The 19,903-nt window shown below is 53.7% G+C and overlaps 1 protein-coding gene and 1 long non-coding RNA gene across 2 annotated transcripts; both read left to right on the top strand.

Annotated features, from left to right (window-relative positions):
- Positions 1-144: 144 nt before the first annotated feature.
- On the top strand, positions 145-18,300 carry DCPS (decapping enzyme, scavenger). Its single transcript, XM_052697132.1, has 6 exons — positions 145-315; positions 396-564; positions 7,985-8,130; positions 12,140-12,253; positions 15,885-15,995; positions 17,850-18,300. The coding sequence occupies exons 1-6, from the start codon at positions 172-174 to the stop codon at positions 18,114-18,116; spliced, it is 951 nt and encodes a 316-aa protein (XP_052553092.1). The 5' UTR covers positions 145-171; the 3' UTR covers positions 18,117-18,300.
- Positions 8,254-12,133, top strand: LOC128087530 (uncharacterized). The gene is made up of 5 exons (XR_008209877.1): positions 8,254-8,792; positions 9,388-9,527; positions 9,924-10,013; positions 11,043-11,417; positions 11,836-12,133. It is a non-coding gene; the product is annotated as an uncharacterized LOC128087530 (long non-coding RNA).
- Positions 18,301-19,903: the final 1,603 nt, after the last annotated feature.

Below are 19,903 nucleotides of genomic sequence, written 5' to 3'. Positions count from 1 at the left end.
CAGGCAGCCCGGGCAGCGTTGCGGGTGCCGAGCAGCGGGGCGGATGTGCGGCTGCGGAGGCGACGAAGCTCGGAGCTGCGCGGGGCTGCGGGCTGGGCCCGGCGGGAGCCGAGTCCTCCGGCCGCGAGGGGGCGCCGTCGCGCGCCGTCTCCACGCCGTTCCCGCGCGGCCATGGCGGACGGCCCGGCCCCGAAGCGGCGGCGGGAAGAGGGCGAGGCGGCCCCGGGCGGCTCCCCGTTCCCGTTGGGCTCCGTGCGGATGCGGCGGCTGCTGCGGGACTCGGCGCGCGAGAAGGCGGCCTTCGTGCACGGCCAGGTACCGGGGAGAGCCCCGTCCCCGCGGCTGCGCGAGGCCGGCTCGGGGCTCCCTCCGCGCTCACGGCTGCGCCGCCGCAGGTGTCCGGGCCGGCGGGGGAGGAGACGGACGCCGTGCTGATCCTGGAGAAAACGCCGTTCCGGGAGGAGGAGATCGGGGAGCTGCTGAGGAGGCCCGCCAAGCTGGAGCTGCAGACGCGCAACGACATTTACAGCACGTACCGCCTCTACCCGCCCCCCGAGCTGAGCGGTGAGCGCGGGCTGCGCGAGGCAGAGCGCTGCGCGGAGCCCCGGCCCTCCGAGCGGAGCGAGCCCGGCTCTCGCGGGAGAGGCGCTCCGACGGCTCGGCGTCGCTCCGTGCTGGGAGCTGCGGGCTGCAGGCCGCGCTCCGGGGGGGGACGGCCGCCGTACCGCGCTGCTGGCTCTCGGTGCGGCCAGGACACGGGAGGCCTCCTGGGCTGCAGGACCGCCCTGCCCTCCTGCCCTGCCTATGCTTTTGGCCCCCCAGGTCCCTCTTGGTAGAGCTGCTCTCGGTCAGTTTTTCTCTGGGGTTGCCCCAAGCCAAGTGCAGCTCCTTGCAGGCCCACTTCTTGAGCCCGTCCCGGTGCCCCTGGATAGCATCTCTTCTGTTGTGTCAGCTGCGCCGCTCAGCTTGGTGTCATCTGCAAACTTGCTGAGGTGCACTCGATCCCATCTGTGTCACTGGGAAAGATGTTGGAGAGTTCTGGTCCCAGGAGAGACCCCTGGGGCACAGAACTCAGCACTGCCTCTGCCTGGATGTAGAGCCTCTGACCACAGCCCCCTGGTTATGGCCTCACCCTTCACAGACTGTTCCTTTCAGGGTGTCATTTTTTGCTCTTTTTTTCCTCGTTGCCTTATGAGGACAGATAGCTAACATGCTGGCAATGGGATTAAAGTGCTGATCTGCAGCGTGTGCTGCAGGTGGGCACCTCGTCTGCTGCCCTTCCTGCTGCTCCCCACTGATTTCACACGTCTCTGCGTTACGATTCCCTGGTTAACAGCAGAATGCGGCGAGGTCAGCCCAGCAGGTTGAAGATGTCACAGAATGGTGTTGCCTTGTGAATTGGATTTTCATTGCTAACAAATTGCTTTCCTTACGGAGGGTAGGACTCCTCTCTCAGCCATGCTGATGCTTTGATTTAATGCTGATGTTGGTTTAAATTCTGGAAGCGTAGTGATTGTGTGTCAGCACTTCCATAAATGTGATGATAACCAGACAGGTTTAATGTAGTCAAAATCAATCAAAGTGATAGCCTGAAGGAAGAAGTCGTTGTGGCCCCAAATGGAGTTTTCAGGGCAACGCATCTGTCTTCAGCTTGCATCACGTAGCAGGCAGTGGCTGTAGAAGCTTGTGCAAAATGTGTTCTTCTGCAGCAGACTTGAAATGAGGAGTTTCAGCCTTAGGATTTCAGCAGCGCCTGCTGTCAGTGCTGGCGGTGAGTCGCAGCGGCTCCCACGAGGTGGCATTGCAGGGCTGGGAGCCGAGCCCTGGGAGCTGCCTTGTGGCTGCTGCGTGCTGTCTTGGCATAAAGGCTGTGCGCTCCTATCGTGGTTCTGCTGGCTTCCTTTGGTGGAAGTTTGTTCATTGAATTACCTTTGAAATTGCCGTTCAGAGGTGTCCACGGGAGCTGTGGTTTGTAAGCAACGTGTCTCCAGCACAAAGACAACAGGGGCATCTTTGCCTCCCACTCTGCTGTCGCAAAGCTGTGTCCCTGTGTCGCTCCATGCAAAACAGGGTTGAGCTGGGGACAGTTGGTCTCTCTGATGGCAGCATTGTTAAAATTTCACGAGAAAAAGTGCAGGCAAGGTAAATGCTGAGTGACTGGGAGACACCTCCTGGGCCCTCCTGGCAGCCTGAGGGCTGTCTGTTGCTATCAAAGATGTCACATTTCTTCCTATGAGGAGCTGCATTTGCAGATACCTCGTGTGAGATGCTCTCCACCAGCAGCACTGGCACCCTGGAGCGTTTAGCATCAGATGAAGCATGTTTGGGAGGGGAAAGAAATTGTCCTTTTGAGCTGAGTCATGGCCCAAGAAGGGAGTTGACGCAAGGAATGAAGCTAATAAATGTTAAAATGATGGATGAGAAGTTCCCTGTGGGGCTGTGTACATTGGGAAAACCCTGGACATCAAGTGAGCGTGTGGAGACCCGGCAAGGCATCGGTCCGGTTTGGTCTCTTGGTTGTGGTGTTGGGTTTTCTCTCCTGGCACTTACAGGTTTGCACTTACAGCCCGGTTAGTTTTGCACTCAAGGTCTAACATTGGCATTAAGCTGGTGCCCGGGGTCAGTGTCACACTGAAGAGGAATTCACTGCAGGGATTTTGCAGCAGCCGAGCCCCCACTCTCAATTTCTCCCTTCCCGAGGGTAAAGCTAAACCCCCTCCAGCAAACTGCCTGGAGCGAGGTGCTCACAGCTGCAGGTGACCTGCAGACCTCTGCGCCGTGGCTGAAGCTTTGCCTGCTAACGGCAGCTCTGGGAGGAGCTGGCTCTCATTAGCAGCCCGCAGGTCTGCTTTGTGCGGCGCCTTTCTCAATGTCGCCTTTGTGGTCCGTGGCCCCGGAGGCCCTGCAGACAGCTGGGCTTTCGTGAGAGCTGAAAGCGGATATTTTCTTTCCTCTTTTCCCACCTCCTCGTTTAAGCTACTCAGATGCTGTTTCACCCAGGGAGCAAAGTTAATGCAAACTGTGTGCAGTGAAAGCTTGTTTTGTCCTGGTGGTAAAAGAGCCTGCGGGGCTGGGCGAGCCGCTTTGTTTTGTGGCAGGGCACAGGAGAGGCAGGCTGAGAGGTGAGGTACCTGCAGCAGGGACATCCCTCCACCCTGTGAGTCAGAATTGCACTCTGCAGCTTGAGGACAGGCTTTGTGGGGCAGGGATTGTGGCAGAGTGGGTCCTGGCTGGAGGACCTCGGCTTGTGCTGCTTGTTGTGGCCGCTGGAACAGATGTGCAATGGATGAAATGGGAAATGCATTTGAAAACCCGCCTAGAGGGTGTGCATCTGAAGGGTAATCCAAGCCCACCAGATGGAGGAGAAGATAGTTTGCCATTCAGACCCACCTGAATAAGGGGATGACTTGCTAGTGAGTTGGTTGATATGTCCTCTGACCATAACTGGTCTAATATTGCAAAAGGAGAGCCTTTGCATCTCCGCTGTGGGCCAGCCACTGAGTGCTGGGTTGTGTTGGGCACAGCTCTGTGGAGCACAGCTGCAAACACTGCCCCACGTCTGCAAAACAGCACAGCATGGGCTGGCAGGGGAATGCAGGGAGAGCCGTCTCCCGCTAAGTTCCTGCCGTTCCTAAATGCCAGTGCGCTGCCTTCCCTGCCCCTTGCTCCTGCTTGGGTTTAACTGGCAGCTTACCTCTGAAGGTCTGATGTGCTGGCAGAGGAAATCACAGCCCAGGGAGCTGGAGCTGCTTTCACAGCAGGGAAAAGATTTTCCAGGTGCCAGAGGACTGATTGCGAAAGCTCCATGGTTTAAGCAATGCGTTCCCTCCCCGCATCCAGGTCCTGGTGATGCATTTGCTCAGCTGACATCTGTTTAGCAGGCAGCTTGTGTTTTCCAGCACGGTGCAGCCTGGCTGCTGAGAGATGTTGTGTTTCATGGCACCTCGGCCGTGCTCACGTAATTCAAGGGCTCTCATCAGTCTGCACTGGAAGGAAGCTTTGTCTGCTGTGCACGATTGGCAGCTACGTGTCACAGCTCCATTTGCAAGCACGTCCTCATGCTGCAGCCTGAAGAGTCTAAAAATGAGCATTACTGACAGACACTCTGACGCAGAGTGGAGAAACTGTGGGAGAAATGGAAGAGTATGGAAGGCAGCGGGGAAACTATTCAGTCATGCAGGAAGTGATACATATTCCTGCATTCCTGAGCCCAGCAAGGATCTGGTTTCAGGCAGCAGGAGCTGGAGAGACGTGCATGAGCTGCATGGACGTCTGCAGCCGAGTCTGCAGTGCTTCCCATGGCTGTGCTGCCGCGCTCCTGGCACAGCGAGCAGGCTGCTTAAATATCATAATGAGAGTCTGCGATTGAACAGAAGGCTGGAGCCTGAGCAGCGGGAGCCGTTGGGCTGGAGCCAGGTGGGGGTAGGTGCAGGCAGCGAGGGGAGGGCTGCTCTGCTGGGCAGTGGGCGCTGTTCCTGTGCTGCGCTCCAGCTCTCAAGAGCTGGTGACTCAGAGATTCTCTTTCCCACACTGCAGCCAGCGCCCACCACGTCCTCTCCATCTCAGGATGAGAAGCAGCGGCCAGACAGCTTGGCAGAGTCCCCAGCAGCACACTTGGCTTGCCCTGGCATGCGCTGGCCTTGGAGAGTGTGAGAGCTCTTGAAAGCGTTCTCCTTTTTGTGTGCTTTTGTCTCGTTGTGCAGTGAAAGCCCCAGAAGCCTGTGATGGAGCACAGTACTGCCGGGGGTGGGGTACGTGGGGTTCATTTGGGGATGCTGTCAGTTGTCATCGTGAACAAGGATAAATGGGAAGGGGAGGTTGTGTGACACTGTGCTTGGATAACTTGGCATTGAAAGGGGAAGCTGAGGATGGTGCAGAAAGGTGTATGCAACATGCAAGATCTTGCAGAGGAAGAACTTGGAATGGAAGAGTGCAATCAATTCTCCCTTCGGCTTTGTGTGCTCAGTTGTAAACCAAAGCACCTGGGCTTCCTATTGGCAAAGGGAGGAAAAGTGTCCCTGCCCCGGGGCTGTTCCTGCCTGCCTGCTTCTCTCAGCTCCTCAGCAGCTTACATCGATTTAAAACAGGTAACAAACACATGGCGATGGCCCTTGTGGTGCTGCCTCGGAATTCTTGAGGGGGGTGAAGAAGTGAGTGGGTTTTTTTGCACTCTCATCAGAGGAGGAGAGGAACTGTTTGGTTCTAGGCAGTCTGAGCTTCATTTCCCTGTGGACGTGGAACTGAAGTCATGGAGTTTTCCCTCAGACACACCTGCTCCCCTTGTAGGGTGATGCCCAGGAATCCAAGTACCTCTGGCACACGTCTATCTGGGATCCTTCCATTTAGACCTCATTTTTGGTATTTTTTTAGCTGCCTCCAGCTAAGAGTGCTGACTCCTGGAGTTAAACCACAGCCCTTTCGGGCTGCCATCCCGGAACAGGCTGGCCAACACGACCCAGATGCAGGCAGCGATAAGTGCCAGCCATTTACCAACCTGAAAACCACCCGATGTGCACAGCCATGCTTCGCCCCGTTTCCAGGCCAGCACGGATTGCTCCTGTCGTGCTTCAGCACACGTGGAGCCTGCTGGGCGCAGGGCAGCTTTCAGAATGAGACATGAGTGCGGTTGGCTGCCAGCAAATGGAAAGGTTCAGCAGTGTGTGCAGTCGTGCTGTGTCTGCAGTGGAGCTGCTCGCTGTTGCACCCTGAGTGCGAGGGCTCGGCCTTTTATCTCCTGCTTTTCTCCACTGCTTTTTTTTGGTCTTTTTAAAGCAAGGAGTGGAGGAGCTGCAGCCTCGTCTTTGGGTATTACATCACCCTGCTCAAAGTGCTAATCGAGCCCTGGAAAACAACCTTGTTTGAACATGTGTACAGTGGGAATCGGACCAGACTGCCCTTGTGGTTTGCATTTTCATATTTCATGTTACCAGCATTTTCCTGTGGATTTCATTAAGCTGGGTTTGGCATGGAATGAAAAGACAGAGTCTCCCAGCTTGTGCAGCGCTGACCTTAAAAAGAACAGAAACCAAAAAACAAAAAAAAGACACCCACCCTGAGTCCTGGCTTTAAGAACAAATAGATATTTATATTCCACGTCTGGCTAGCATATATTCATCTGTGAAGTGTGAGGCACAGCTGCTCGGTGCTGCTGCTTTTTGTGGCAGCAGCAAAAGCCGTTGCAGAGCTTGGGCACAAGCTGGGGAAGCTGCAGGACTTCTGCCCCGTGCGTGGGTCTGATGGCTTCGTTTGGGGTCAGGACGGGGTGTTCTGCCTTCAGTTGTTCAGTGCTCCACCAGCGGGCCGTTTTCTCCTGCAGCTGTCGCACATCCACCCTCGGGCAAGGAGGGATATTTCCCAAGTGCTTCACTGCTGCGAGGGAGATTCACTGCTGCCAAGGCCAGGGCTGCCGGGTCAGTGAGGTGCATGCTGGAATCCTGTTCAATGTCGTGGAAAATACACCTCCAAGTTCTAATCTCAGTGTAAACAGGGGTTGTTTTCCTTTAGTGAAAGTAACCAGCTGAATGCTCTCTGCTTGCCAGCTGGTGAAGGGGAGCACTGAATCAGCCCTGCGCTCATCCCAGCAGCCGCGGCGCCTTCCAGATGTGTCCCTCTGTCCTTGGCCTCCTGTCCTCAGGGCTGAGCATCCTCATGGCTGGGAGCTTTGGGAGCAGCGCTGCCTGCCATGGATCGTCCACGTGCCCCGTGTCTCCTCTTTTGGGAAGAGAATCTGTGAGTTAAAGGCCATGTGCACAAGGAGGTTTTGTTCCTGTGTGCTGTGCCTGGTGCAGGGTGTGGGCCAGCAGAGAGCCTTTCCCGCAGGGCAGAAGGATGGCCTGGATATCAGGGGCTGCACAGAGCTGCCTCAGGCGCTGTGCTGAAAGAGGCTTTCAGAGGAGCTGCATTGTAAATGCAGGGAGCTTTTGGGCTCACAGCCCCAGTGGGGTGTGATGGAGCAGGATGGGGTCAGAATGGCATTGCTCATCGTGGCAGGAGTGCCCATTTCTTCTGCTTTTCTTCCTGTACCCATCTACTGTCGCTTCTGTGGACACCAGCTGTCCCGATGCCTTTGCAGCAGCTTTGCTGCCTGAGCTCACGAGGGGTTGGTGAGGTGCCTGTCCTCGTTTAAAAGCTTTTTGCTCTGCTCCTGTCCCAGTCCTGTTCTCTGGGAGCAGGTAGCAGGGTGCGCCCTCAGACACAACTTGGGCGTGCTCAGAAGCTGTGTCAAGTGGAGTTTTGGCTCCTCAACTGCTCAAAAGCAGGCTGCGTCATCTTGGAGCTGGAAGGGGAGCTGAGCTCTGCTTCAGATGGGCTGTTTGCAGTCAGGGAGCGGCTGGGGCTGCCTTCCTTGCTGCTGGGGTTTGGGCAGCTGCACTGAAGCTGCATGTAAGTGGAGAAACAAAACGTCTGGGATTGTGGCTTTCTGCAGGGACAGTGGCTCCTTGTGCAGGCCTGTTGCGTGCAGCCCATGGGATGTCTGCTTTGGTGGATGGAGAGAGTTTCTTGATAGCATCTGATTACCCTCAGGTGGAAAGAATGAGGAACGTGCTTCTCAGCCCTGGGTAGTGCTGCCATGTGCTGCTTCTGTCCTACTTGACTGCACATAAACTTTTCCCTGGGAGCCCCAGATGTGCACTGATGTTGCTGATATATCTGAGAAGTGAGTGTGGGAAAAGTTTCACCCAGCGTTTCACCCCTTCCACCTGAACTGGAAATACTGGCCCTGGCTGTGCTGTCAGCTTATTGTGTTCCTCTGTGCAGATGCACTGAGCTCCTTTCCGTGATGACAGAAGGAGCCCTGCCGGTTCAAGTGCTTGTTTGCCATCTGTGTCAGCTCTCCCCTGCTATTTTAATGGTATATTTTTGAAATGTGTTAGCGTGGCATTTATTAGAGGGCAAAAACAGGTTTATGTGGAACTAAAGGAAGTAACTCGGGTTTCATCTGTGATTATAATTCAGTAAATATGTTTTTTTTGTTTTTTCCTAGAGATAAAAGCCACAGTGGTGTACCCTGCCACAGAGAAACACCTTCAGAAGTACCTGCGTCAGGAAGTGCACCTGGTCCGTGAAACCTGGGAGGACTACAAGAACATAACACTGCCCTTCATCCAGTCCCAGAGCTTCAGCATCCAGGTATGGGCACTGCTGCTTCTCAAGGGTCTGGGGCTGCGTGTCCCTCTGCAGGGGTGGAGAGCCTGCAGGAAGAGGTGCCTCAGGCACTGCTGTGGTGACCCTCGCTGCGACAAACACGGTACTGGAGTGGGTTTGCATGATGAGAATTGAGAGCAGGGTTCTCAACTGGATTCTTGTTTTGCAGTGTCTCCATTCTGGTTTTGGTACTGCACAGCTGCCAGAGGCTGCACCTCCAGGAGCTGTTCTGGGCCTTGTGTGTTGCCTTCCTGGCATGCTGGTGTCCCATTCCTTTGGCCAAACGAGAGCTGACAGTGCCTCGAAGTCAACAGTCTCTGCAGAGCTTGATGTTTGCAGGAGCTCTGGGGATGGAAGCAGAGCTCTGCCTGTCTTTGGCCTCCCTCTTTAAGGTGCTGGGCTGTCAGATGTCTCCTCGAAGCCTGGACTGCAGGCAGATGAATCAGCAGAGCTCTGCCCCGTCTCCCTGCTGGCTGCTCCATCCATGTGTTGTCAGCTCTGTGGTGTTTCACCCTCTCTTCTAACACGCCTGTTTCTCAGACGTGACCGGCAGCAGAGCTGTGAAGTTTGGGATCTGTGATGCTGACTGTTTCCCTGAGAACACCCACTTAACTGCTGCACTTTCTGGAGGCTGTCTGACCTTTTTGGTGAGCACAGCAGTGCTAAGCAGGGCTCTTTCCCCAGGCTCTCCCGGTAGAGCTCTCCTTCTGTTCTTCGGTAGCACTGCTACATCATTATAGAAAAGCTCTTCCTTTGGAGATTGATCCAGTGTGCCCTTCTCAAGGCTCCTGGAGACCTGCTGTGTCGGGACATTTCTTCTCTCTGAGGGTGGAATTGGTGCACTTTGCTGGGCCTCGTGGGAGTCTCTTGGGTGCTTTGAAATGGGAAGACCTACACAGTGCTTGGATTCCTTGCATCACAACTCACTCCTAGTGCTTTGCAGTCTACTCTGCCTTCCAGTCTTCCAGTTCATATCCCACGTGCAGGAGCTGAATTTTTGGGCTGCCTCTCACCACCAGCAGCAGCAATGCACTCGTTTCTTGTTTTCCCTTTTTTGACTGCTCCTCTCTTCCACATCTTTATAGGCTGAAGGACCAAAAGTCTGTAGGGGCAATTCATGCCAACCTGTGCAGATGAGGGAATAAAACGAATCCTAGCAATGTCAAGCTTACTCGAGTAATTGATTACTGCTCTTTCGGTGCATTAAAAGCAACTCATTGCTTATGTATCTAATCTGTGCAGCCACTGCCGTGAAAAGGAAACCATCAAGCAAACCAAGTGGCTCTTAGAGCCAGGCAATAGCTCCTGCATCCTCTCCCTGGTGATGCTGCTTCTGCACCTTGCTGATGAGCGAAGTGTGCGCCCTTTCCAGCTGACTGCAGGTGAGGGTCTGTCGAGGCTATTCATTAAAAATAAGCTCCTTTGTCTCAAATGAAAGACAACCACAGACCTCATGTGTCCCCTCCTCACATCTTTCTCTTACTGATTTAAACTGCAGCAGACTGGCTATGGGTTTGCTGTTGTGCTCTGATCACTTGCAGCTGATGTGAATCTTGCTTTGTGCATGGAGTTCCAGGAGGCACCCTGCAAGCTGCAGTGCGCTCCGTTACTCCTTGCTCACCCACATTTGTTCCCTCCATCATTCAGTTTTCTTGCCAGCAGTTGGACTGCAACACCCCTAATTTATTGGAAGCATTTATTAGCTGGAGAAACAAAAGAGTGTATTTGCACCTGGTAGCAGCCTGCACAAATGTTTTCTCCATGTCTTTGCTCTGCAGGCTAAGTTCTGTGACACAGCAGCTGCCCTCAGCAGTATGAGGTCTCTCTACCTGTTCCACCGAATGCTTGTGAGCTGATTTCTGCATGAAGTAGGTAGATGGAAGCATGTTCCTGCCAACCTTGGGAGCAGCTGCCTTATCTGTGCTTGGCGATCTTGGTCTGAGCATCGGTCCTCTGGGATTTGATAATGCAGTTTCTTGTCTTTATCTAATTGGTTTTGTCAAAGGGAAGAGGAAATGTGAAAGGCAGAAGTATTGGAGGACTACAGAGGAGGCTCTGTTTTCTGCCTGGAGGATGCAAATTCTGGCTGCTTTCAGCATAATAGTTTTATTGTAGTGCCAGCTTGTGGACGTGTTGTCTTCCCCAGGCTTATGCTGGAAAGAGCAGGAGCAGCCAGCTGATGACTGCTGGTCATCATGGGGCAGCAGCGGTTTATGGCTCTGCTCATCCTGTATGTGAGCTTATTGGGGTACCCACAGGTTGGCACTGCTCAAAAGAGGCGGCGTGAAAAAGTGAGTGGCAAACTTTCATTTCCTTCTGAGCTTCCTGCCCTGCCTTTCTCACAGGGTCACGGAGCACAGCAGTCTTGTGCCATGTGTTCCATAATCTCTGAGAATCTCTCTGGGATGTTATCGCTAGGGAGGAAAGAGTGGGAACTTAAGAAAGAAAAGGATCGAGGCTGGGGAGGTTTGTTTGTCCCTAAGGAGATATATTCAGGTCAGTTCACTACGATCCTGAGTTTTGATTAGATTAATTAAACTCCTGACAGAGTTCCCAGCAGGGCTGTCTTTCATCTCGAGCATCTGTTGCACACAGCAGCCACTGAGCCAGTTTGCTGAGTGTGTCTGCAGGGCCAGCAGTGGCTTGGTGCTTCCACACGCCCTGGGACAGCAGCAGTGTGTTGTGCCTAAGCTCCATGGGAAGGTGAGCGTGGTGGTGATCAGCGCTGTGTGCAGTTCAGTTGTTTGCCCTATCCGTAAAGCTGAAACAGCTGTGGCACTTCTACAGCCTGGTTGTTTCAGGGAAGGCTTTCTGCAGTGGAAGGGCCACTGGCGTTTCAAAATGATTGCAGCTTTCGAAGCCCAGCCAATTTCTGCTGCCTTGCTTTTTTTCTCTAGAGACCTGATTAATGCTGGAAGTCTGAAACTCCCAAGAACTGCTAGCGTTTAGAAGCCAACTTGCAGCTCCCTCTGTGAAAGAGGACCTTTGTGTTTGGCAAGAGGGCAGGTGGGCAGCTTTAACCAGGACAGGCAGTCTTCCAGGCGTGAAGGTGCTTTCTCTGTCATGTCTCGTCTCGTCAGTTATCCCTGTTGGAGAGTGGAGACTTGCCTCTGCGCGGTGCTTTGCTCTCAGGAGCTCTTCCTCTGCAGAGTCTGAGCTCCCACGTCCTCCTGTTCTCCCTCCCAGCAGCCCAGCCAGGAATGCAGGGGATAACCAGAGCAAGGATTGCTGCTGTTGGAGGCCGAAGCTTTAAATATAGAGGAAGAAGAGCGGTGAGCTCTTTTCTAACCAGTCAGGAAACGTGACTTGCCCAAGAAAACACAGGCCTCTCGTCCTGGCCCGCAGAGTGCTGGCTGCCAGCAGCAGGAGCTCCATCCAGCCTCAGCCTTGCAGCGATCTGCTGCTTCCCTTCCGAATGGAAAAACCAGCCGGGTTTCCTCTCCACAGCTCGTCGTAAAGGTTTCAGGACAGCGTGGGGCGTGAAAGGTGTATGGAGGCACCGCCAGGCCCCGCGGGAGCTGAGCTCAGCCTCTGCCGGCCCCGGGGCTCTGGCTGCTGGCTGGGAGCATCGTGAGCTCTGTGGGCGTGATGGAGAATTGCAAGACCCCGTTGGGCAGAATTATCTCCAAATCCTCTTACAAGCAAATACAGCAGTTTCTAAACCATCTCTGTCCAATGCCTCATCTCCAGCTGTGGCCGATCCTTAATGCTCGAGAGGACAAAAATCCCTCAATAATTCAGCGAGGCAGTGGGGCCGCGCCATGCAGTGGGGTCAGAGGGTATCTTTTAACTGAAGTGCCTGTAATAGCCTGGGGTTTGTTGGAGTGCTATGGGTAATTAACTGCAAATGTTGTTGGCCATGAAATTATTTGGCCGTCTTTTTTTTTTTTTTCACGTTCTGCTTGCAGTGCATACAGACTAATCCATGAGCCTGGGCTAAATGTGCCTGAGCTTTTTGCTCTGCTGGTTTCTAAATCACATGTTTCTCTTTCAGTGGGTGTATAATATCCTGGAGAAGAAAGCTGAGGCTGATCGAATCATCCATGAAAACCCAGACCCTTGCAATGGCTTTGTTCTAGTTCCAGATTTTAAGTGGAATCAAAACCAGGTTTGTTTGCTACTCTTGGTTTTGAAGGGATGCTGCTTGTTGAGAGGCATTACAGAGGAAATGTCCACTTTGGTGTCACTAATAGCACGTTAATGAAACCTCTAGAAGAGGAATGCATCCTTCCTGTTCACACTAATTAAGCAGTGATGTTACCAGTGACTCAGGGCCTTTTGGAATGTGCTAATGGTGGACACTGCAAAACGCAGGCTGTCCTCACTGTTGCTCAGTGATTTATTTATTAGCTTCACTTTCTCTTTCCTGTGTTAGCCTGAGCGCTGTCTTGATGTGTTGGAACCGAAATCCAGCTGCCTGTTGTTCCTGATGGATTCCTTTGTTTGGGTTTCTGTCAGCCTAAATATTAGGCATAAATCAGGCAGATGTGTCGTCCTTCCAATTAACTCTCCTCACACAATATTAAACAGATGGCTGTTAGCTTATGAGCAGCTGCTTAACCCCTCGCTGGAGTGGCCACTTGTTGAGATTCAGAGGTCTTAGCCCGGGCTGTAATCCGAAATTGAGTGGCTCATTATTTCTTTTGACTCTGGCTCGATTCATGTGGCACTCCTATGGCCTGGAGACATCAAGGCCCGCGGCGTGCCTGCAGAGATGAAATGCCCCAGGCTCAAAGAAGCAGGGCTCCAAGCCTCGTGGAGTCAAAAAGTCCCCTTCGTGTTTCTGATCCTCAGAACCTCTCTGTGGGTGGCACCGAGGGAAAGTTTGATGAAAACGTGGAAATGGGAACTAAAAATAACCCTCCTAAGCTCTTAGCACAGCACGATTCTGTATCTCTGCGCTGAGCGTGGGCTGGGGGCAGGAGGGAGGCGGGAGAGCCGACTTCCATCTGGTGCTGAATTGCCTGGGGCTATGGGAGGTGAGGACAGGTAAGTTACTGCAGGGCAGTCCATGTAAACCTGGAATTCCCCGCACGTCAGCTGTTCTAAAAATCCCATGGCAACCTAAAAATCCCTTGTTGCTGTGGGGTAACTGAGCTTCGATTTCTGTTGCCCAGCACCCTGCAAGAAGGTGGCAGCAATGCAGTGATCCTGGGAAGTTAATTCTCAGCAATGTGCTCTTTTCTCCGAGCAGAGCCTCGGTGTAAATGCTTTCTCTCCAGAACCAAGCTGTGCAGCTCACTGCAGTGTTGAAGACAGATGAGCTTGAAGCTGTAGCCAGATTTCTCTACAGACCTGCTGTGCGCAGTGCAGTTAGGGAGCACCTGCATGGCAGGATGTGTCTGTAGGGGAGGTTTCCCATGCTGCTGTGGTTTGCTTGTGATCCAAACAGGATCTTCTTGATTTTTCCCCATGGCTGCACTCTCTGGGTGCTCTCACTGCCTCTGCATCAGCACAGCCACGTCCCCAGGGCAGGGGCTGCTCTCAGTCCCTGCAGGCACTGTGGGAGTGCTGAGCTGGGGGCTTTGGTGTGCTCCATGCAGGTGCTTCATCCCCACTGATAGCTGTTGACAGCTGGGTGCCCTCTGAGTTTTAAAAAGCAGAGATCTGGACTCCTGCCTTATTTGCATGATTCCTTACCCTGAGAGAAGGGCTTGGACTTGATTTCTCTGTGCTTCTGGCTGCCAGGATCCATACCCCTTGTGCTGCCTGTCTCTTCCCAGCAAGGGTGTTGTGTTGAGCAGGGTGTGTGCGTGGCTCCTCGCTGAGGCTGTCATCAGGAAGGTTAGAGCTGGTTTTCCTGCTCTTGGGCAGCTGGATGTGAGCTCAGTAGTGTCTTTTAAGTGAGACATTGCCATAAATGAATGGTATTCGGAGAGAAACTGAACAGGTTTGAATCCAGCGTGTCTCAAGACCTAAAGTATTAGATGAAACATGGGATCTGTCAGATCAGATCTCATCCCTGCAGCTGCACTTCAGAGCCGCCGGCCGTTCCCATTTCAGCTCATCCAAGCATCCGTGGGCTGCTGAATTAAATGAGGGTGGTGAGGCAGGGCTCCCAGCAGCGCCGTGCAAACCTCCCTGCAGCTCAGGTTCAGAGTTCTGTCCAACAGCATCGCGCTGTGCTAGCGTAGCAGTTTGCTAAATGTGGATTCACCTGCCGTTGCTTCGGGCTGATGGAAGGAGGAGGATTCCCTGCCTGGGTGCTGCTGCTCGCTGCCTCTGCCTGCTGCTGGGCCAGGAGCGACCGTGCTTCGTGCTGGGAAGTGGGTACCTGAAAGTGCTGCAGCAGCAGCGTGGCAGCTCGGCTGTGCAGAGCAAGCGAGTCCTGGTTAGACATGGTGCTGACGGCCCCTTCTGGATCCCTCCAGCTTTTCTCAAGCCCACAGGAGCCCCGAGGCGTTGCCTGAAATGATGCCGTGCATGACATCATTGAGGGCCTTTTTAGCAACAGGCGTATTTGTTTCAAACAGCAACGTACAGATGTTCTAAGGAGAGGGGATGTTTGCTTTTCCCCTGTGAGCCAGCTCTGGTTTGAAGAGGACAAACTGAGAGGCCATCTTCCTCTGGAGCTGTGCTGCTGTGAGAGCCAGGTCACAGCACGAGAACGGCTTTGCTGACTGGATGCAAATGAAGCTTTGTATTTCGAGTCCCAGGGCAGAGTTGTTCAAGCATCTTTTGGCACAAACATCTGTTTTCAAATAGCCAGATGGATTGCTTATAACTCTGAAGAGATCTGCTGGGCTGTGGATATCCAAACCCTTTGCTACACAGTGTTTATATTGTTAGAAAGCCACTAACTAAACTGAAGGAGACAGGGATGAAGTGCTGCGGAAAGGGGCTGGACTTTGCAGGACATTTGGTTTTGGAAACGCAGGCAGTTGAGGAAACAGCCTCGAGCAGCTGCTTGCCAGCACACAGTGCAGGGAGCACAGGTAGGCTTGGGTGTGAGAGACTCTCAGCTGCAGATATTGCTGAAGAACATCAGTGTTAGTCGTGGTGTGGGAGCCTGTCTTGTCCTGGCTGCCTCCGTGTTCAGTCTGATCCCTGTACAGGAGACTTCATCTCTGTGTTTATTATCTCCTGGGCAGCAATGCCACAAAACCATTTGACTGATTTATTTTTTTTTTATATATAATGATCCACGACCTTTTGTTTCACTGAACATTTAATTCAGTAAATTGCTTCCGGAGATGGCAAAGGTTGGTCTGAGCGCTGCGGGGCGGCCGTATGTCACTGTGGGGCTGTCAGGTGACAGATGAACACTTGAAAATAGTTATTTATAAAAGTGGAGTCACTGGAAAACGGGCCACTGTTTGTACAGAGGCAATAGGGGAAGCTTTTCATTCGGAAAAATCTACAGTCGCAGCTTTGGCTGCTGGAATTCACTGCAAATCCTCTGCTGAGCGCGGAGATAAGCCACCCTCTTGCTCTGCAGAAAGGCTGAGCTCAGCACTGCAGTTCAGTTCCCTGCTGCCTAGGCAAGTGCTGCACCTCTGCTGCCCCGTGAGGAAGGTTTAGTGTGCTGTGCACTTGGACAGGTGCTTCTGAAGTGTTTGAGGAGACGTTACTGGGGTTTGGAGCTAGGATCCACCTAGCCTGGAGGTTGGTGAAAGAAGTCGGCAGATAAGTGTGTGTGCACATTACAGCACAGCCCAGAAGCTCTGCACCGTGCTTGAGCCTCCACCTGCTTTCTGCTGTAGGCATCGTTCTCCTCCTCTGTTTCTGCCTCTCCACAGCTCGAGGACCTCTACCTGATAGCCCTCATTCACCGCCGCGGTGTGAAGTCTCTCCGTGACCTCACAGCAGAGCACCTCCCTTTGCTGAGGAACGTCTTGCAGGAGGGCAAGGTGAGTGCAGGAAGGCACAGCGAGCTGCTGCAACTCCCTGCCTTGGCTCCTGGCCTCTGCTGTGGCTGCCTGGTTTGGCAAAGAGCCGCCCTCTGTGTGGACACCAAAGCTGAGCGATGATCACTTCTCCCTCCTGAGCTCCTCCCCATCGTTCCCCTGCAATACAAGCCCTATTGCAACCAGGGGCATTGCTTAATAGGTGGAGGTGACTTTCCTCCTTGCATTGCACCCTGTGGTATGAGCTGCCTGCGGAGGATGTTGCCTTGTTCTTGCAGAGCTGCTGTGCTGTGTTGCGTGACTGTGTGATGTGGGGATGCATCACAGTGCAGCACCAGGCCCTGGGAAGAGCTGAAAGGGGGAAATGGAGCAGTGTGATGAAAAGAGGGCACTTTAAATCCTCTTTGTGCTTCAACTGGTATGCTCTTGAGGCCAGATACGTTGCAAGTGTCCTGAACTGCTCCAGGCGCTGAGCAGGGCTTGGTGCCCAGCAAAGCAGCAAGTCTCCACAGGGCCATGGGAAGCATTTGCTGATTTCCTCTCCTCCTCAGTTTAGACCCTCTCATGGGAGATGGTGGGGGGAGGTGTGAATGCCTCCCCTGCCCGTTTCCCTTCCTGAGACTGCAGCAGAGCCTGCCAGCAGGCGATGTGCTCTGTGCTTGCCTTACAAGGGTCTGTCAACTGGGAAACCCCTCCCAGTGCTGCCCTGCGCAGCCTGGCCACACTGCATCAATGCTGGAGGCCTTGGTGGCCTTTCTTTCCTCCTGCAGCCACCAGGCATCCATTTGCACATCACCGTGGTGGTGCTGAGCACTCATGCTGGGGCTGAAGCTCTCCTCCACGGCTTGAGAACAGACATATTTCTGCTGCTGCCTTTGACCTCACGCTGTTCCATCTCGTGTCACTGCAGTGCGTTCTAGGAGAAGGGAGCATCTTTTTGGAATGGGCTGGAGAGGTGTGGATGTGTCTGGGAGTCCACCCATCCCTCTGGAGCAAAGCCTTGCTCTTCTTTAAGAAGAAAACACCCTCTTCCTCTTGGCAGCCAGGCTGGGAATGAAGTCTGAGCGCTGCCTGCCTTGGAACTAGGACTTTTTACTGCGGCCAGCAAGCTCCTCACCTCTCTCCCCTTTCAGAAGTGTCTGGTACAGCTTTGTCTGCAGCGAGCTCAGAGTCGAGCTCATCTTCCTGTGTGTGCTAGCAGCTGCCTTTGTAACCTCCAGACCATTTTCTCTGGCTGGTGGCTGTTCCAGGCATGCTTGGTAATGGGCCGTGTAGATCAATGTGTGATAGTTCCCTTCACTGCATTAGAAATTTGGAAAGTAATTGCACTAGGGAAAGCAGAGATTAATTAAGAGATTAGTCAGGGGATTGCAGTGTGCTGAGCAGCAAACCGAGCCCTTGTGTTGGAGTTTGCCGTTGCTGTTTATAGCTTTAATTACACTGGCTGGTAACGGGATCCTGTAACTTGCTGAGTGAGCTGGGGAGATAAGGGAGGAATGGAAAACAATGGGAGCAGGGAGCACGTCCTGTTACGGAGAAGCGGGGCTGGCAGGAAGGGCTTCTGCCCTTCTCCGTTTCCCCATCCCTTTCTGTAAGGAGGGAGGAAGCAGCGCTCATCTCGCTTCGCCTCTCCCTTCCTATGGGCTCAGCGCTCCCCTGGCTGTGAGCAGAGCTCTCCTCTTGCCAGGTGTTCATTCAGCAGCTTCCCTCCACGTTTTCGCTGCCTGAACCTTCTTTAGTTGAGGTCCTGCAGGCACATTCCTGATGGCCGCTGGCTCCACCTTTCTCCCCACGCCTGGGGGCTCTTTTTCCACCCCCCGGCTCTTCCCTCCCTCACTGACCCGTGTGTGTCTGTAGGAAGCCATAGCAAAACGCTTTGGTGTGCCCGGATCCCAGCTCCGCATCTACCTGCACTACCAGCCCTCCTACTACCACCTGCACGTGCATTTCACCGCCCTGGGCTACGATGCTCCGGGCAGCTCTGCTGAGAGAGCCCATCTGCTGGAGGACGTCATGGACAACCTGCTGCTGGATGCTCAGTTCTACCAGAAGCGGGCGCTGACCTTCGCCCTGCGGGCTGACGAACCCCTGCTGAAGAAATTCCAGGAGGCAGGAAGAGCGTGAGCTGGCGGAGCCAAACGTGGAGCTGCTTTCTTATCTTTTTATCCCCTGGGTTTGGGTGATTTTTGTTTTTAGAGTTTTGTCGCTTTTTGGGTTTTTTTTATACTCGGGTTTTGTACGAAATTGGGGCTGCCAGCCCATTGCTATGGAAACTGCTCCTTCAGTCAATTAAACCTTGATTGGGTAACCCTGGTGGTGTGTTGGTTTTTTAAGCAGACACAGCAGCAGCCTGGGCTCCTCTGAGGGACTGCGACAGGAGGACCTGTGCCCATCCACCTCCAGCCAGTTCTCCATGCCGTGCTGTTCTCCAGAGCCCTGGAGACGGTGGCATGGGAACGAGGTCATGGAATCATGGAATCGCATGGAATCTGCCCACACTGCTTCCTCACCGAGGGACAAAACCTCTGAAAACTGCATGAGTTCTCACTGCCAGCGAGGGCTCTGGTTTCTGGTCAGTCGGTAACCAGGGGTGTAATTGCAGGCATCATATTGCTGCCCATCCTGCTGTCTGCTCCTTTCGGCTTTCCGCTGGCTTTCCTTTTCACTTTTCTTTTTGCTGACTCCTTTGCTCTGGGGGCAAAAAAAAAATAATAACTGCAGTTCCTTGTTTCCAGGGCTGCTCTGTAATGGAGCGATCCCGAGCCTGCTGGATGCAAGTCGCATCACAAGAGATGCCCGGGGCTTTGTTCTCATCTGATGAATAAAAATTCAGGTCAGGCCGTTCCCTGGTACCTTTTAGCAGCAGGGAGAGGCAGAGCATCTGAATGCAGCCAACTCTTGTCAGATTTGGTTATTTTTTGCAAAAATGCAGTGTGTGGCTGAGGAGGGCAGGGGTAACCTGTTAGGGGAGTTTTCTTGTTGCCCGTTTCCCACAGGCCGTGCAGAGCAGAGCACATCTCTGCTTGCATCAGAGCTGCCTTAGGAACTGAGGAACAGATCTGGGGGTGTTGCTGTGGCTGCCCCCAACCTTGCACCCCTACACTTAAACCCTTTCACTGCTAGGATTCCCCCTGACCCGGTAGCCCTGAGCTGGGCCATGCAGACCTCATTGCAATTTCACCTTTCCAGCAGGATTTTGTTTTATGTTTGCCTTTTTTTCTTTCAATTGCTCTGCACAGACCAGCTTCACTGGCTGTTTATCCCTGCTGTGCTTCCTACGTTAAATATCAGGGCAGGGTGCAGTCATTAGCAATGGCTAACGACCCGACAAACACTTGTGGCGTTCTGCTAACACAGCAAATCCCTTTCCGAAAAGGTTTTCTAGCAGAGGAGAGGCGCTGTGCAGTGCTGCTGATGGCCTTTGTCCCTTTTGTCCCCTCCATCCCCTCTCCGGTGCATCCTTTGGCCGCTGCCCGCACGGACGGCAGGGGATGGGGCACCTCTTCGCCTCCTGTGACACTGCACTGACCCGGCTTCTCTGGGAGCCCTAAGTGTTGCATCGCACCGTAACGGCTGCATCGCACCGCTGTGCCAGCTGTAGCCACCCACCGTGCCCGCATCGCGCCGTCCTCGTGGCACCGTGGCGGCGCAGAGCCGAGGACCGGCGGGCGCAGAGCCGCCCTGGGGAGCGCAGCCATGCGGCCGCGACGCTCCTTGCGCCTCTGGAGCGTGGTAAAAACAGGCATTTGGGACGCGTTATTGCTGCTGGAGTTTTATTGAACGCCGTTTATTGTTTTCAGATGCAATAAATCTAGCGGGAGAACCCAAGAGACTGATGGATCTAAATATCCTTCGAGCAAGCCCAGCTCCCCCGCTGAGCCGCGGCCTCAGTAATTACCCCCGGATCAGCT

The sequence above is a fragment of the Tympanuchus pallidicinctus genome, unplaced genomic scaffold, assembly GCF_026119805.1.
Source record: "Tympanuchus pallidicinctus isolate F22 unplaced genomic scaffold, pur_lepc_1.0 scaffold30, whole genome shotgun sequence".
Classification (NCBI taxonomy): Eukaryota; Metazoa; Chordata; class Aves; order Galliformes; family Phasianidae; genus Tympanuchus; species Tympanuchus pallidicinctus.
Note: the sequence above shows the minus strand (reverse complement) of the source record. Positions and strands in the feature narration are given on the sequence as shown.

What these genes read in the sequence shown, in the direction of transcription:
- DCPS (XM_052697132.1), top strand. Translation starts at nt 172, where the DNA reads ATGGCGGACGGCCCGGCCCCGAAGCGGCGGCGGGAAGAGGGCGAGGCG. An exon ending in CCCGCCCCCCGAGCTGAGCG is followed by an intron (nt 565 to 7,984) that starts GTGAGCGCGGGC and finishes GTTTTTTCCTAG; the next exon opens with AGATAAAAGCCACAGTGGTG. An exon ending in ACGTCTTGCAGGAGGGCAAG is followed by an intron (nt 15,996 to 17,849) that starts GTGAGTGCAGGA and finishes GTGTGTCTGTAG; the next exon opens with GAAGCCATAGCAAAACGCTT.